Below are 13,821 nucleotides of genomic sequence, written 5' to 3' on the forward strand. Positions count from 1 at the left end.
AAATGGGGATTTTATGTGAGTAACCTATGTATTTCCTTAGAAAGATGTAGGATTTCAAGTATCAGCCCTGGCAGGTGAGATCTGAGCTCCAAGAGGCTGCTGGTGCTGTGAGCGCTGCCTCCTGTCCCTCACCTGCCTCCACCGTCTGAGGGCAGCCAAGGCTGAGGAGCTTTAAAATAAAAATCTCATAGAAGCCTACAGCATTGTACTGATAGCAGCCTTGCAAGGGTAGTCCAGCCTGGAGAAGGTACTGGCAGCTCTCTTATTGTCCTTCATTTGTCACAGAAGCTGATGGGAAATCATTCAATTAAAAGGAGTGCAGTGGAATACACAAAATCTCAATATGAGTTTAGGAGAATGAGGGCAGCACATCAAAGGCATGCCAAAGCCCAGCTTTATGAAATGATTTTTTTTTTTTTTCATTTCCACTGATTTCCTAGGTGAAATTAGGTGGCTGTCTGGCCAGCATAATGATGATAAGGCTGGGAAACCATACATACTCAAATGACATACGTATAGTTTTAATAAAGGATGAGAGAGACTTGAGGGAGTGCATTAAATTGAGTAATAATTTATTATTTAGAGACCTCTACCCATTTACTCATTTTTTCTGGGAGAATTGTCTCTTCCTCCAAGGTGTAGGACACTTTTGAAGAGGGGGAAGAAGGTAGAGGCTGGTGTCAGTGCCGTGGCAGCTAGCTGGCAGAGCAAACTTTAGCGGCTGCCTGCAGCCGAGCGCCCAGCTACCTATCGTGTTGTTGAGCTGCTCAATAAACATGCTGGGAGAGGGAGAGGGGGGAGTTGACAGGGCCTTGTATGTCCTATAGGAATGCACTGCAATTATTTCCAATCACAATTAACCTGATTAGAATAATGGACAGGAAGTGTCCCTCTGTAGCTAATGCAGTTTGGCATCAGCTGACTGAAATCCTTTGATAATTTCTGCACAGATGGCTGGGCTGAAAGCAGCACTTTTTTAATTATTATTTTCATGGTCTCTTGGTAGGCCAAAACCTCGACACCAACAACAGACCTCCCCATTAAGGCGGACGGCGCCAACGTCAACATCACAGCTGCCATTTATGACGAGATCCAACAGGAGATGAAAAGGGCCAAGGTATCTCAAGCTCTGTTTGCCAAGGTGGCTGCCAATAAAAGTCAGGTGAGTGGTAGAGGGGATTTCGTTCTTTTTGGGGTTTTGTTTTTAAAGCCAACTTTGGGGTTGGAGCTAGACCTATATTCTACTCCCACCAATAAAAATACATCTGTTCATACAATAATAATAACCTTCATCTCTGGGGAACCTGTCGTGTTTCTGGCATTTGCCTGCTTAAGTGGTTTCCTTTTTCCTTTTAAAATAGACTGAAAAAAGGACCGGCTAGCAGCTGAGCTTTCCTCCCCATTTTGTACAAACACACGTGTCTTTTCCCACTTGTAGCATAGAACTTACACATCTATTAGTAGGACAAGGACCTTCCAAAATGATGATGCCCTTCTTGTTTTGCAGGTAAAAATACTGCTTTCTTAAGTAATTAATGGAAGGAAGATGATGGGGAAACTGCATGTTAGGAAGGTGTTTCCTTTTTTTTTTTCTCCTCAGGTTGTATGTGCTGCATGCAGTATTGCCATGTGAACAATTCACATCAAATCCAATCATTTTTACAAAAAAGATGAGAGGGCACTGCAGTGTGTTCTCCTGGATTAATTTTCACCGTGGATGTAAAAAATACATGTGGGCAAACCTAGGCTGGAGTGAAATTCTTGAAGAGAATCCATTAATTTAAAAATTTCATCCAACTGTTTAAAAAAATATAATGTATCAGTATGAATTTTGTGGAAAGGAGGACAGCATTTTTTGTAGGAAGGACCGCAAGCAGATGATGGTTCCATGGTTCCAATGGTCTCCATTGGAACCGATTGATTACTCTGTGCGAGAAGAGCTGCTTCTGATCCTGAATGAAATTACTCAGTTGTGCTAGGAGAGGGCATCGGTATGCATACAGGAATGCACCAATGCCTCTTTGTGGAAGGGTTAGAAATATCTAGGTGCATGTACTCTACTAAATACATTTTTTTCCCTCTGTGAAGGAAAGCAATATTGTAGTCATTAAAATAGATGTAAAATAAGAAGTTGAAAGGCATATAAACAAAGCATCAAAGGCTATCGAAGCCCATGGGAGAGCCTTGTCCTTGTTGCAGGTATTTGTGCCCACACGTTTGGAGGTCTGATCCATTTTTTCCTTCCTTGTTTAATTGTTAATTTTCTTTGCCTTTTGCTTTATCTTGTCTAAGTACAGGGGTTACAGTCCACAAACCCTCAGCCCCCCAACAAAATCCCAGGCACAGTATGAAATACATGAAAGGAAAATACCATGGAACCCTCTTAAACTGTTAAATGCATAAAAATCTCATGTACCACATGGCAAAATATAATGAGAACTGGAGCTGTTAAACGAATAAAGCTGTTAAAAGCATAATGCCACTTGGCACAACTACTGTGCATTTAACGGTTTTCCACTGTGTAATAAATGACATATGTGGTAAACGTGCAGTAAATATAAAAACTGCACAATTGATTTTGCAAACGTGCCCCTTATTCTTTACTCCATGCAGATATCAAAGTTCCACCCAGAATCCGGACTGGACAGCTTTTAATAAGCAGCGTGTAGCACAAACTGAATGCCAGCTTCTCTGAAGTTTGGCTTGAAATTGCTTGTAAGCTTCCTGTCATTATACCCAGAGGCTTCTTGAAATAGAGAGGGACTGAACCACCCAACAGTAATTTGGGTGGCTCACTAGCTTCAGTGTGTGCCAGTTTCTCTGGCAGTGATGCACACTAGCACCAAAACAAAAATAAGCTTTATAGTCTTTCACGTGGAAAAAGAACAGGGCAGATTTTGGAAGCCAGATGCAAAAGGATAAGCACAGGATCCACACATGTTATTGTTTAAAGCAAAGTTACTGCCCATAAAGGTTTTGTTTCTTCAACAGAGGCAAATAAAGAAGCATTTCTCAGGCTGATGTTTCTTTTGTTTCACAGTCCTGCCAAAGCAATACTGGCTCCCTGGGATGACCCAGCATTTGCCATGCTGAGATGTCATAGCTCTCTGCTGGAGCATGAAAGTGGTTTGTGAGGGAACTGGAAGGCAGGAACAGAGAAGCTACAGCCACAAAGCCTAGTGGTACACGGCTCCCCAGCTCCAAAACTCACCTGTGTGGCCCAGCCCTGGGCCTGACTGGGTGTGCCTGTGCTGTGCTGCAGCTGTCCTTGTGCCCCCAGGGCAGTGTAGTGCTGGAAGTAAGGACATGGCTTTTTATGCAGGGGAGGTGCCGTGACATGGTGGAAAAGTCAGTGTCAGCTTACCTAAATACTAGCTGTGGGGCTTTCCCATTGCTTTGTACAGGTCTGCTGTGCCAGTTGCAGGCTCTCCTGATGACAGTGGTGCTGATTTCACCAGCTCAGTTACATGGTGGGATGCGCACACTGAAAAGTGTTCATATTTACAAAAGAAAGAGTTTGAAAGAGGGGGAAAAAAGAGCTAGTCTGAGGGTTTGCTTGGACTCTTCGCCAAGGTTTGTTCACTTGCTGTTCTCCACAGGCCTGGTTTGCATTGCACTGGCTTCCTCTATTATTCCCTCACCCCAGACAACTGAGAGGCTTCCAGTTTGCTAACAAGGCATGTGTTGTGTTGGGCACTGCTTTTCTGTCAACAGCAATCCACGGTGCTGTGAGATCTTCACAGTTTTAGCAGCCAGTGAATCTCCGACAGGGCTGTTCTGACACTTTATATGTGTGGGGCTGTATGCCGTGTACCCAAGAGGGAATCCAGAGCCAATGGAGGCCTCATTTCATCTCCTGTCTTCATACAGGAAGAGCAGTACCCAGTGAGAGCAGTTATTGCAAGTGGCATCATCTACTGGTAGACTTATCTGACTTCTAATTTAACAAGTAGCCATCTTTATTCTTAAGTCGTGGCAGATTATTGGTTCAACAGTGAAAGCAAAGGGCCATTGATAGAAACTGAGGGTACAGACTGTGGACCTCACAAGTCAACATGCATGCAGTATGCAGGACCACATGGAAATATCGAGGTAGTATGCAAGATTCTCCTTTTAGGGGCTCAAAATTCATAAGGGTCTCAAGCCATTCATTTTAGACATCGACTCATTTGTCAATGTCAAAATATTTTCATTAATATGTATTTTATTCCATGTGACATATCTATATCTAGATATTTTTTGTCTTATTTGAGAAGTGCTGTGCATCCCTTTATCCTCAGCAGGAGCTGAAGTGCACAGCACCCTTCAAACTCAGCCTCCAAAGCTGTCATCCCATTCCAGATGCCAGCTGTTAGTGAGGCACCCACTGGACAGCATGCTTCTCTGGGAATACTGCATGCTAGTGATCTTTGTCCCTTAAATGACTAAATCTGGGACCTGTAGTATCACATTGAGAGTGTTTCTGAACACTGGATTTGGCCTTTTATCTGTGCTTCAGAATCCCCTGGTTATATTTAAATCACATGGAGTTACCTGCGTGCCATCTTGGAGAGATTGGGGTGGCCAGTGTGCCTCTAGAATGGGGCAGTGGGACAGGCAACGACTTTGACCTTGGATTGCTGCAAGTTTGAACCAACTGTCAGGACAGTTCCGACAGACCTCTGGTTTCTGTGTCCAGTTCTGCAGCTTGTCTATGGGTCAAGTTTGGGGAAAACCATTTCCCCGTCATCTTGTGTCAGTGCTTCCATAACACTATGTAGCAAGGTCACCCCTCTGACCTCAACTAGTGGGGTCCTAGGTGAAGCTGTGCTGTGTAAAGCAAGTTTAGGAATATAGATCTGTTCATAATAAATAGTCACTTTTGTTTTGATAACAAACAGTGGGAATATCTGACTGGAGCCCTTGCTGAGAGAGGGTAAAGATTGTATGAATGTGAGAGGCTGAACTTCCTACAGCTCTCCCAGGGCAGGAGTCTCTCTGTAATCAACCTGGGCTGTGGAGGAGTGGTGTTGCAGATGGAAGGATCTGACCTCCAGCATCACTAGTTCAGTAAAAACAGAAAGCCAATACCAGCAACTGAAATTCTTCCCCAAGGGACTAGATTTGTTTTAGTTATACCACAGTAAAGTAAGAGAGAACCCTTTGAGCAGCTTTTGAAAAAAAAAAAAAGTTAAGCTGGCAAAGTTCAGTCTCCAGTTCTTATCTTTGCCTCATTTAAAAATAAACAAATCAAAAATAAATTCAAGTGCTGGGGACAGAAAAGTTGAGGTCCTTCAAGTTAAGAGATATGTGGGGCTGGGGACAGAAATACTTTTTTGTCATTCCTTCTCTTTTTCCTGACTTTTCCTTGTGAGATCCCAGGCGCTAGTCTTGGAGCCTGTTCTCTGGCCAAGGACAGGTTGGAGCCCCACAGTAGGAGCTCACACTGTATTGCTCCCAGCCCCTCAGCCACCACCATCACACTGTTCTTGCTCTGAGCAGAAGGCACAAGTACTGTGAGAGATGAGCAGTCACCCTCTGAGGCAGGTTTTATCCTTTACCGTCTGTCCCTCCCAACTTATATCCCCTTTTTCAGTATGATGGAATGCCTTTCCTCCTCCTTTTAGCTTAGAATAGGTATTTCCTGTGCCCTTGAACTATTTAGCTTCCAGTGACAATGAATGACAACTAGAAAAAGACAGCTGGTTGTGAAGGTGCATGTAGTTTATGCATATACAGCATTTCTTCCTGCTACAGCACCTCAGTGCCTTTATGCTTGTGTGTCTGTACAGCTAGGACTTATCTGTTGTATTGATAGTTTAATGCTCTTGTTACATATGCAGGAAGTACAGAAAGACATTTCTCTCCATGACTGAACTTAAAATTTCTCTGAAGTGTATTTGGGTATCCACTACAGCTTCTACAACAGCGCCTTTCTCAGCCTCTGGGCAAAGCATGGTCACTTGTGGAGCTGGAACTTTGCTCAGGAAGCCATTGACAGACTTGGGAGCTGCTGGCCGGCTGCTTGCCCTAGCTATGAGCCTGCACTACCTTTCGAGTGCAGAGAGAAGCCTGTCTGAATTTGGCACACTGGAAGTATTTTCAGCGAACAGCATCCTTCCCTCTGAGCCCAAGAGGTGTAAGCAGACTTGGTGTTCCCATGGGTCCAAGATGTCAGGGTTCGTGTACTTCATTTTTTTTGTATTATTTCTTGTTTTATGAGACTAAGGAGAAACTAGGCCTAATGGAAGTGCTTTGTGTTTTTCCTTAAATTTTTGTAGGATGAAAAGTACCGCATGATACAGAAAATTGAAGCTATCGAGTGACTAACCTTGAACTGTACCAAAATGCTCCCAGTAAGGCTTCTCAGGTTTAGTCCCCCTCCCCCCAGCCCTCATCAAGAATTCATTGAAGCCATGACAGAACTCTCCATTACAGTTAGTCTTTTATCCATTTCAGCTTTCTTGATTAGGTTATCTTGAATCATTAGGGGGTTTATTTATTTTAATAGACACTTATTGGATTCATGGAAAGAGAGTTTGGCGACTAAGGAACAAGAGCTGAATATTATCTGCTCATTTCACGCTGCAGAGTCCCAAACTGAGCAGAGGGAAGAGGCTGAGAAAGTTTGACCAGAGGACTCCCTGTGATCCTGTGTAGAAAGGGAACTTTCTCTGGATAATGCATCATTTCTTTTCTAATCTTTCAAGACTAATGCTGATCATTGCTGCTTTTTTTCCTTTTGTCACATATGTTGACATTTTCTGCACTGATGATGCGGGTGAGGAAATGGCCTTTTACATTTATTTTTGAGATTTATTCCTGAATCACTCTTACTAAAAACACTTCATTTGCCTGCTCATACTTTCATGGGAGACCCTAGAAAATGTCAGTAGAGAAAACCAACTATATTATTAGTAGTAATTTCAATTTGAATGCAGGGAAGCACGAGATTTGTTTAGTTAGCTTTATCTAGGCTGGAGGTTTCTCACAGTCCAGGCAGATGGGCTGCTTGTGAATGAGCCCCATGGACGCACAGCTACTTCCATCTTCCATGGCTCTGAGTAAAGATGCTGCTAGAAGCGTGAGTACTGGCCTGTAACCCCAACTAACTTGTTCTGAACTTTTCCCATGTACTTGTACTTCAATCAGAAATTTGGTCCTTGATTGACCATAGGTTGATCACCATCTGCAGTATGCTTGTGCATACGTTCTTTGAGTGCTGGAAAACCTGATCTCGTGGTAGCCTGGTAACTCTGAGTGCCACAGCAACCTCCCCTGCTCTAGGATAAGACTAGCAAAAGTGAAAGGGTCAGGCTGTAATAAAACGGCTCAGGATAAATAAGAAGAGAATATGGCTTGTGACTGTTGCACCACATAACTGTCCCTCAAGGGGGTTTTGGTGTGCCAGGGCTAATGCCTTGATGTAGTAAGCACGCTGTTTCTTTAACAGCATAAAAGCACAATGGGAATGGATGGCTTCCTGCAGATATTTGTTGATGTTTGCTTAGCTATGTGGAAATGTATTTGATTTTGAGACAGAGAGAGAGGTCAAAAATAGGAAATTAATGTGATATTATTTGTTTTATCAAATAAAATGCTTAGAAGATGTTTATCTTGTCTCACAAGAGCAACAGAAATAAAGGCTGACACTTCTCTGCAGCTCTCCTTAGTGAGCTGATTTGGGCTGCGTTCTTGATGCCTCTACAAGTTTTGGGGTGAAATGAAGGAAGTTCTGAGTAGAATTCCTTGTAACCACAAGCACTGGGTGTGCCTGACTATAGAGCCAAAAGCATCTTTAATTGTGCTGTTTTTCCTCCTCTTATTTTTAATGGAAGACACTCCCATTTAAGAACCTTAGATGCTGACAGAAAGGGCTGGATTATGCCACCCATACTGACGCATCAAACCCTCCTGGTAACTGTGGCACACAAGGGGCTGGTTGTGCTGTGTTGTGAGACTTGTGATGTGCAGGGGAAGCACGATCGGAAACGCAGCGTATCGCAGCTCTGGGGAAGGATGTGTTATTTGTTAGGTTTTTAGAATATGTTCGCGTAAGTTGAATTTACTTGTAATAAAATGAGCTCAGATGTTGTGGATGAGCAAGGGAAAAGGTGGCAAGATAGCATCTTGTTCTTTACTTTTCCTTCTTTGTGCCAATAAATGCAGCTATAGATGAAGATTTGCTGTAAATGGCTGTAGCTCCAAGACTTCTGTATGTTAGCATTTCTTAATTCTTCTGGAAAGCGCTGTGTAACGTACACAGACCCAAAGAAATAAATAAGAGAAAATAAAAAAATTGCGACCAAAAAACCCCAAGTTGATTTTTTTTTAACAGAAAAAGGGGATTTGTGTATTAATAATTCATGAGTTCTCATTGAACATGCACGAAGAAACGGTGCTATTCAATAGAGAATACTGTCATCTGTCACTGTTTTATTTGACATTTACACTTTTTTTTTTTTGCCTGGTACTGCAAAACTTTCTTGGATGGCGTGATAAGATTATTTAAATAAATAATTAAAGAATCCAATGCAGACTTTTCATCTGTATGTGGGGAAGGCGGTTACTTGCGATCATAAAGAACATGCGAGTACGCTGCAGTGCCGTGTTTTCTCACATACTAACCCAAGCTATCACCTAGTAAGCGGCCCCGAAAATGGATGGAGTCTTGAATGGAGGGATGAGAGAATGGGTACTCAAATAAATACAGAGAAAGGTAGGAAAAGAGCAGTGAAAGGAGAGATGTGATGCAGATAGGCATGCACACGCACGTGGTGGGTACGTGCATCTATGTGTGGGGGTGAGTGAACGATAGCTGTTGTGAAGAAAGCTGCCACAAATACATTGCTGTTACTGGTGGAAAAATAAATATTTATAAATGGCATTGGGGAGATCCAGTCGCACAAAATGTGAGAGAAGACAGGGCATTTAGCACAAAGACAATTCAGAGTTAGGCGCACCTTGCAATTTCTTGCTAATATTAGGCTCATGAAAATCTTTCTGCTCTGTAGGTTAGTTATTATTTATAAAAATCACAGAACCAGCTGATACATTCATAAGCTAATTATTGTAGCAGCTGGGTACACATGGTGCAATATGTCTGAGGCTGTGAAGTATCACAGATTTCTTGGGGCCTGCTGTGGTGGGGGTGTGCTGTTGAAGGCTAGATCCCTTAATCTGATCAGCCAAGCAAATACTTTGTGGGGAAACTGGATTAATATCTCTCTAAATACCATGGATGTGCTTCACCTTCAGAACCAGGCTCCTTTAAACGTGCCATTAGCTTATCTCCTTCGGGGAATTGAGAAGTTCTCAGGTGTCCTCAGGATGACGGTGTCTTTGCCTGGTGCCTGCCTTTGCCAGAAATTAATTTCGTTTGCTCATGTCTGCACACATGGTCACACTGCAGTCTAATCTTTTCCCTAATAGCTCCAAGGTCAGGACCTCGCATGTTGCCAGGCAAATTGAGCGCTACCCTTCTTAAAGACTAATGGCAGCGAGTGCGTTGTCCATAATGAGGCCTGTAGTGTTGCTCTAAGTGACTGTAATGAGCGCCGATTATAACGGGACAGATAAATCAAGATGCAGCCCTTGCTGTTGGGCTGGCTGGGCCAGCTCTAGGGAGTGGAGCCTCCTCCACTGAGGAGCTGGGCAGTCCATGGCCCTTGGGAGAGGGAGAGCCGTTCTGCCGCAGGCCTGGCCTGTGCTGGGCTCGGCTCCAGCAGGTACAGGGCTTTGCCTTTATCTGCTGCTGAAGGATTGGTCCAGGTGCTATGGCATCCCTGGGGACGTATTAAACATACCTGCATGAAACGTTTGAAACAGTTCTGGTGGAAACTTACTCAGGTCAGTGAAAAGCAGGGAGAAACACGAGTTTGTTTTTTCCACAGATGGTTTGTTTTCCATCTCAAAAATTATTTCCTTTGTATGGCGAAGCCCCCGAGAACTCACCGTGGAACTGTGAGATTTTTTCCCCTTTATTTTTTCCAAATGAAAGTTTATGGGGATTTCTAAGCTGAGGAAGGGGATTGAGGAGTGCTGAGGGCAAGAGATGTGGTCAAACTGAATTGAAATGCAGGCATCACCTGGCTGAGAGATTACCCAAAGACTAGTCAAAGTACTTGGAAAAATATAGATTTTTTTTTCTTTCCCTTAAGTAAATGATTAGATATCTTGTTTTCATCCTTGCCCCACTACCCCCCAGCCCTCTTAGTTTATTGCAAGAAAAGATCAGGTCTGCACAAATGTGGCCTCTCACTTGTAAAAACAAGGCAGTGTTGTGTTACAGATTAGTTTATAAATCCCTAGTGGCTTCACAGTTCAGTGCCTACAGCTGCTGCAGATGGGCCTGGGTTTTTGTCTCTTCGCTGTGCTGCAGCCGGCAGTTGAAGGAGAAAATGGAATGATCAGGTTATTAACATGTAGGCCGCGAGGAAGAGGCTGCACAATGAGAACAGCTGGTGTTGCTGTCTTGGCTGATGCAGCGGAGATAATCAAATCTTGCCTTTTTTGGGGGGTGAAGGCAGAAGACATAGTGGAGAGTGAGACAAACAACGGCTCATGATATAATATGCAGGGTTTATAATGCATGTTAGAAGTTGTCAATGGCTTACAAGTTGTGATACAATAAAGCAATAAAAAAAAGTCCTGTATGGGCCTCTAATGAACCTGTCTGTTCAGCTTGCTCTTGTCTCTGTTTGGAAAAACACAATTTGGCTACTTCTTGTACTATACGGTTTTAACGTTGATCAAGTTACTTTTTAGGTATTGTAAGGTGTCTGTTGAAGTGGCGTCAAACTGCTGAGTTGCAGCTCAAAAATGATGGGTTATAGAGCTACTAGGTAAAATATTTTGACAGGAGTCACTAAGGCGTGTTGACAGCATCCTCAGCATTATCTTCTCGTTTTCTGTCATTTGCATCCTGTCTCCTTGTGCACACGCACAGGAGAGGCACTGCTGTCCTCAGCCCCACGTGGGCTGGCTGCGTCCCCCACAAAGGAGCAGCAACAGACCCATCCCTGGGTGACTGCTGGGGACGTGGGGTCACCCCCACACATGCTTAGAGCATGTGAGGCTGTTCTCACCTTACAGCTTCTGCCACCTTGCCCTCTGCCTGGCTTTGTGTTTTAGGGTTGTTTCCATCTCCTGAAGTGCTGGCACTTCCTACTGCAGTGCTCTGAGCTCTCAGTCCCTTTGGAGCAGTCCAGAAGGATTTAGTACAGTGGTAACTTTTTGAGATCCAGTCACGCAAAATGTGAGAGAAGACAGGACATTTAGCACAAAGACAATTCAGAGTTAGTTTCAAACTAACTATTCAACAAAATAGGACTTATAAACTCGATTATTAGGATCACTAGCTGATCCTAATTACGATTATTTCCAACTAGCATCTCTCTTTAAGTCTGCTTTAAGTCTGGCTGATGTTCTGTTCACATCTAGTTCCTCAGTGCTTAGCGAATTAACTGTGCTGACCCTCCTGTTGCAGGGCTGGCTGTGCGAGCTACTTCGCTGGAAAGAAAACCCAAGCCCAGAAAACCGCACCCTCTGGGAGAACCTCTGCACCATTCGCCGCTTCCTGAATCTTCCTCAGCATGAGAGGGATGTGATCTATGAGGAGGAGTCCAGACATCACCACAGTGAGCGTATGCAGCATGTTGTCCAGCTCACTCCCGAGCCTGTACAGGTCAGAGTGCTAACTTCCTTCTCAAGGAGTTTTTGCAGGGAAACAGCCAGTGGAAGTAGACAAAAGCAACTGGTTTGAGCTTCCCTGTGGTTGGCAAGTTGAGACACACCAATTTATATCTGCCTGTAGGACTGCATGCAAACCTCAGCTCTGAAGGTATAAGCAAGCTCCCTGTGTGAATGCTGCAGCGTGTATGCGAGTGCGTGCAGGTTTGTGTTGGTGGCTCAAGAAGAGAGATGTGCCAGATCATGCCACCACCAACTGCAAGGTCAGCACTGTGATGTTATGGAGCTCCCATCGTGTCAGTAGCTGTGTTGTGACTGAAGCAATTTAGCTGCCTAAAGCTGCTGGCATTTGGAAGAGCACAAATGTGTTCCTCAGCAGCAGCAAGAGAAGCATACAGCTGGTTAGGAAGAGGAGCAGGAGCAGGGTTAGGTCAGTTGTTCCTCCTCACAGAACCTGAGCTCTTCTGATGCCTGCTCTTTAACTGTGTCCAACAGGCAACTGCAGTCATAGTTTGTAGTTTCTCTCTCAGCCTGACAGGTATCTCTAATAACTAATGAGGCACGTTACAAAACTGAATGTGTGTGGTAGTGGTCAGAAGAGACTCAGGACTGGTCTGAAGTGAGAGCTGGACTTCAAAACTTCAGAGATACTTTCTTCACATTTTTGTGAACCCAAAATTTAAAAGTTACCTGTTTTCATAGTGGAAGGAGAGGTTGTGAGTGTTACTTGCACTTTGGCCATGTTGCCAAACATTAGAGCAGCTGCTGATCTGAAGGCTCTCTGTTAGGTGTTGTTTTAAAAATTAACCAAAATGAATGCTGCTATTCAACTGCAGGGATCTTTCCACAAGACACTTGCAAATGTCATGAAATCAGTGAGACCTGTGAACAGTAGAGGAAGGGATAAGGCCAGGAATGGGAAGAACTTTCCAGAGAGGCAGATTGTTGGGTGGGTCGGCTCCAGGAACAGTGTGGCAGCTCCAGTTCTGAAAAAGCTTTTTATTGTTCTGCTCGTTTTAAGTATGTTATCTAGGTTGTCAGCATTCTTTAGTGGTACTTCTGGAGAATGGGGTAGGAAGTAAGGGAATGTTACGGAATCAAGGCCACTGTTGAGAGAGGGCAAAAGTGTGACAGGTGACAGCAGTCATGATGTAGGGAGGACTGATGTGTGACAGTGGTTGAAGCTCAGGAGAACTTGGGGAGCAGAGACCAAATGAATGAGAAGGGGATGTATATGCTCAATCTAAAAAATCTGGAGTAACGCTTTCCATAGCAGAACATTGTCACTGCTGGCCCTCACAGCCATTTCACCTGATTGTATTGTGCGACGATTGTCAGTCAGCTGTGTTTCTCTCTGATAGTCTCAGGGTTCCTCCTCTCACCTTTTCTCTCCCCCTTATGGTTTGGTCACAACTTGCACTGCTGTGTGACTCTTTCTGTGAATCCTGGTATTCAGCCTATGCTCTTTGTCTCTGCTCTTGTTCTGCTGCTGCTAGAACTGTTGCGAACAATCTATTCACCTTTCTCAAAGGTGGGAGGTTTTCCCATGTAGTCCTGCCCCTCTTAAAACACCTTTGTCTCACCAAGATTAATTACTGCCTACTTCGGTCTCCTTTGTCTCTTCTGCTGTTGACTTCCTCCTTGATCTTCATTTTGTCTTTGCCTAGAAGAAAAAAAAAATTGTGTTTCCTGGTTTTCAGATTCTCAAAGCTTTACAGTAAAGGAAGTGCTGTAATTAATATTGCAAGTTTTGGCTTCGATGTTCCCAAAAGTTTGTGAGATCTTGAAGGCAAGGAACTACAGAAGGGTAAAGGGCTGAGCTAATACATGGGAAGATGACTAGAATTGCGTAATTTGAACAAATTAATCCAGTTGTGGTGCCCACACCAAGCAGGAAATATCCTCTAAGGGATAGTGTGAAGAAAAAGTTTCCTTGAGCTCTCATTGGTGACCTTGTTGATTAGCCTACTTTCTAAGTCTTCTGCATATCACTTAGCTGTGTAGGGCAGGTCGGCTCTTCTGAGTGACACGTTACAGTGCATTGGAATGTGATGCATTTGTATTTGTCAGCAAGTTACAAAGCCATGGATTAATTATTTATTACAGTCAAAATATGAAAAATGAAGAAAAATAAATGGAACCAGCTGGCAA

The 13,821-nt window shown here is 43.7% G+C and overlaps 1 protein-coding gene across 1 annotated transcript in view; it reads left to right on the plus strand.

Moving 5' to 3' along the window:
• The window catches only part of SATB2 (SATB homeobox 2), a gene marked incomplete at its 3' end in the record, with an annotated part of 122,170 nt that overhangs the window by 88,974 nt on the left and 19,375 nt on the right, over positions 1-13,821 (plus strand). The window contains exons 8-9 of the mRNA XM_079539136.1: positions 1,007-1,162; positions 11,468-11,665. Coding sequence (XP_079395262.1) covers positions 1,007-1,162; positions 11,468-11,665 — 354 coding nt within the window. The remainder of the gene's footprint in view (positions 1-1,006; positions 1,163-11,467; positions 11,666-13,821) is intronic.

The sequence above is a fragment of the Tetrao urogallus genome, assembly GCF_951394365.1.
Source record: "Tetrao urogallus genome assembly, chromosome: 8".
Taxonomy (NCBI): Eukaryota; Metazoa; Chordata; class Aves; order Galliformes; family Phasianidae; genus Tetrao; species Tetrao urogallus.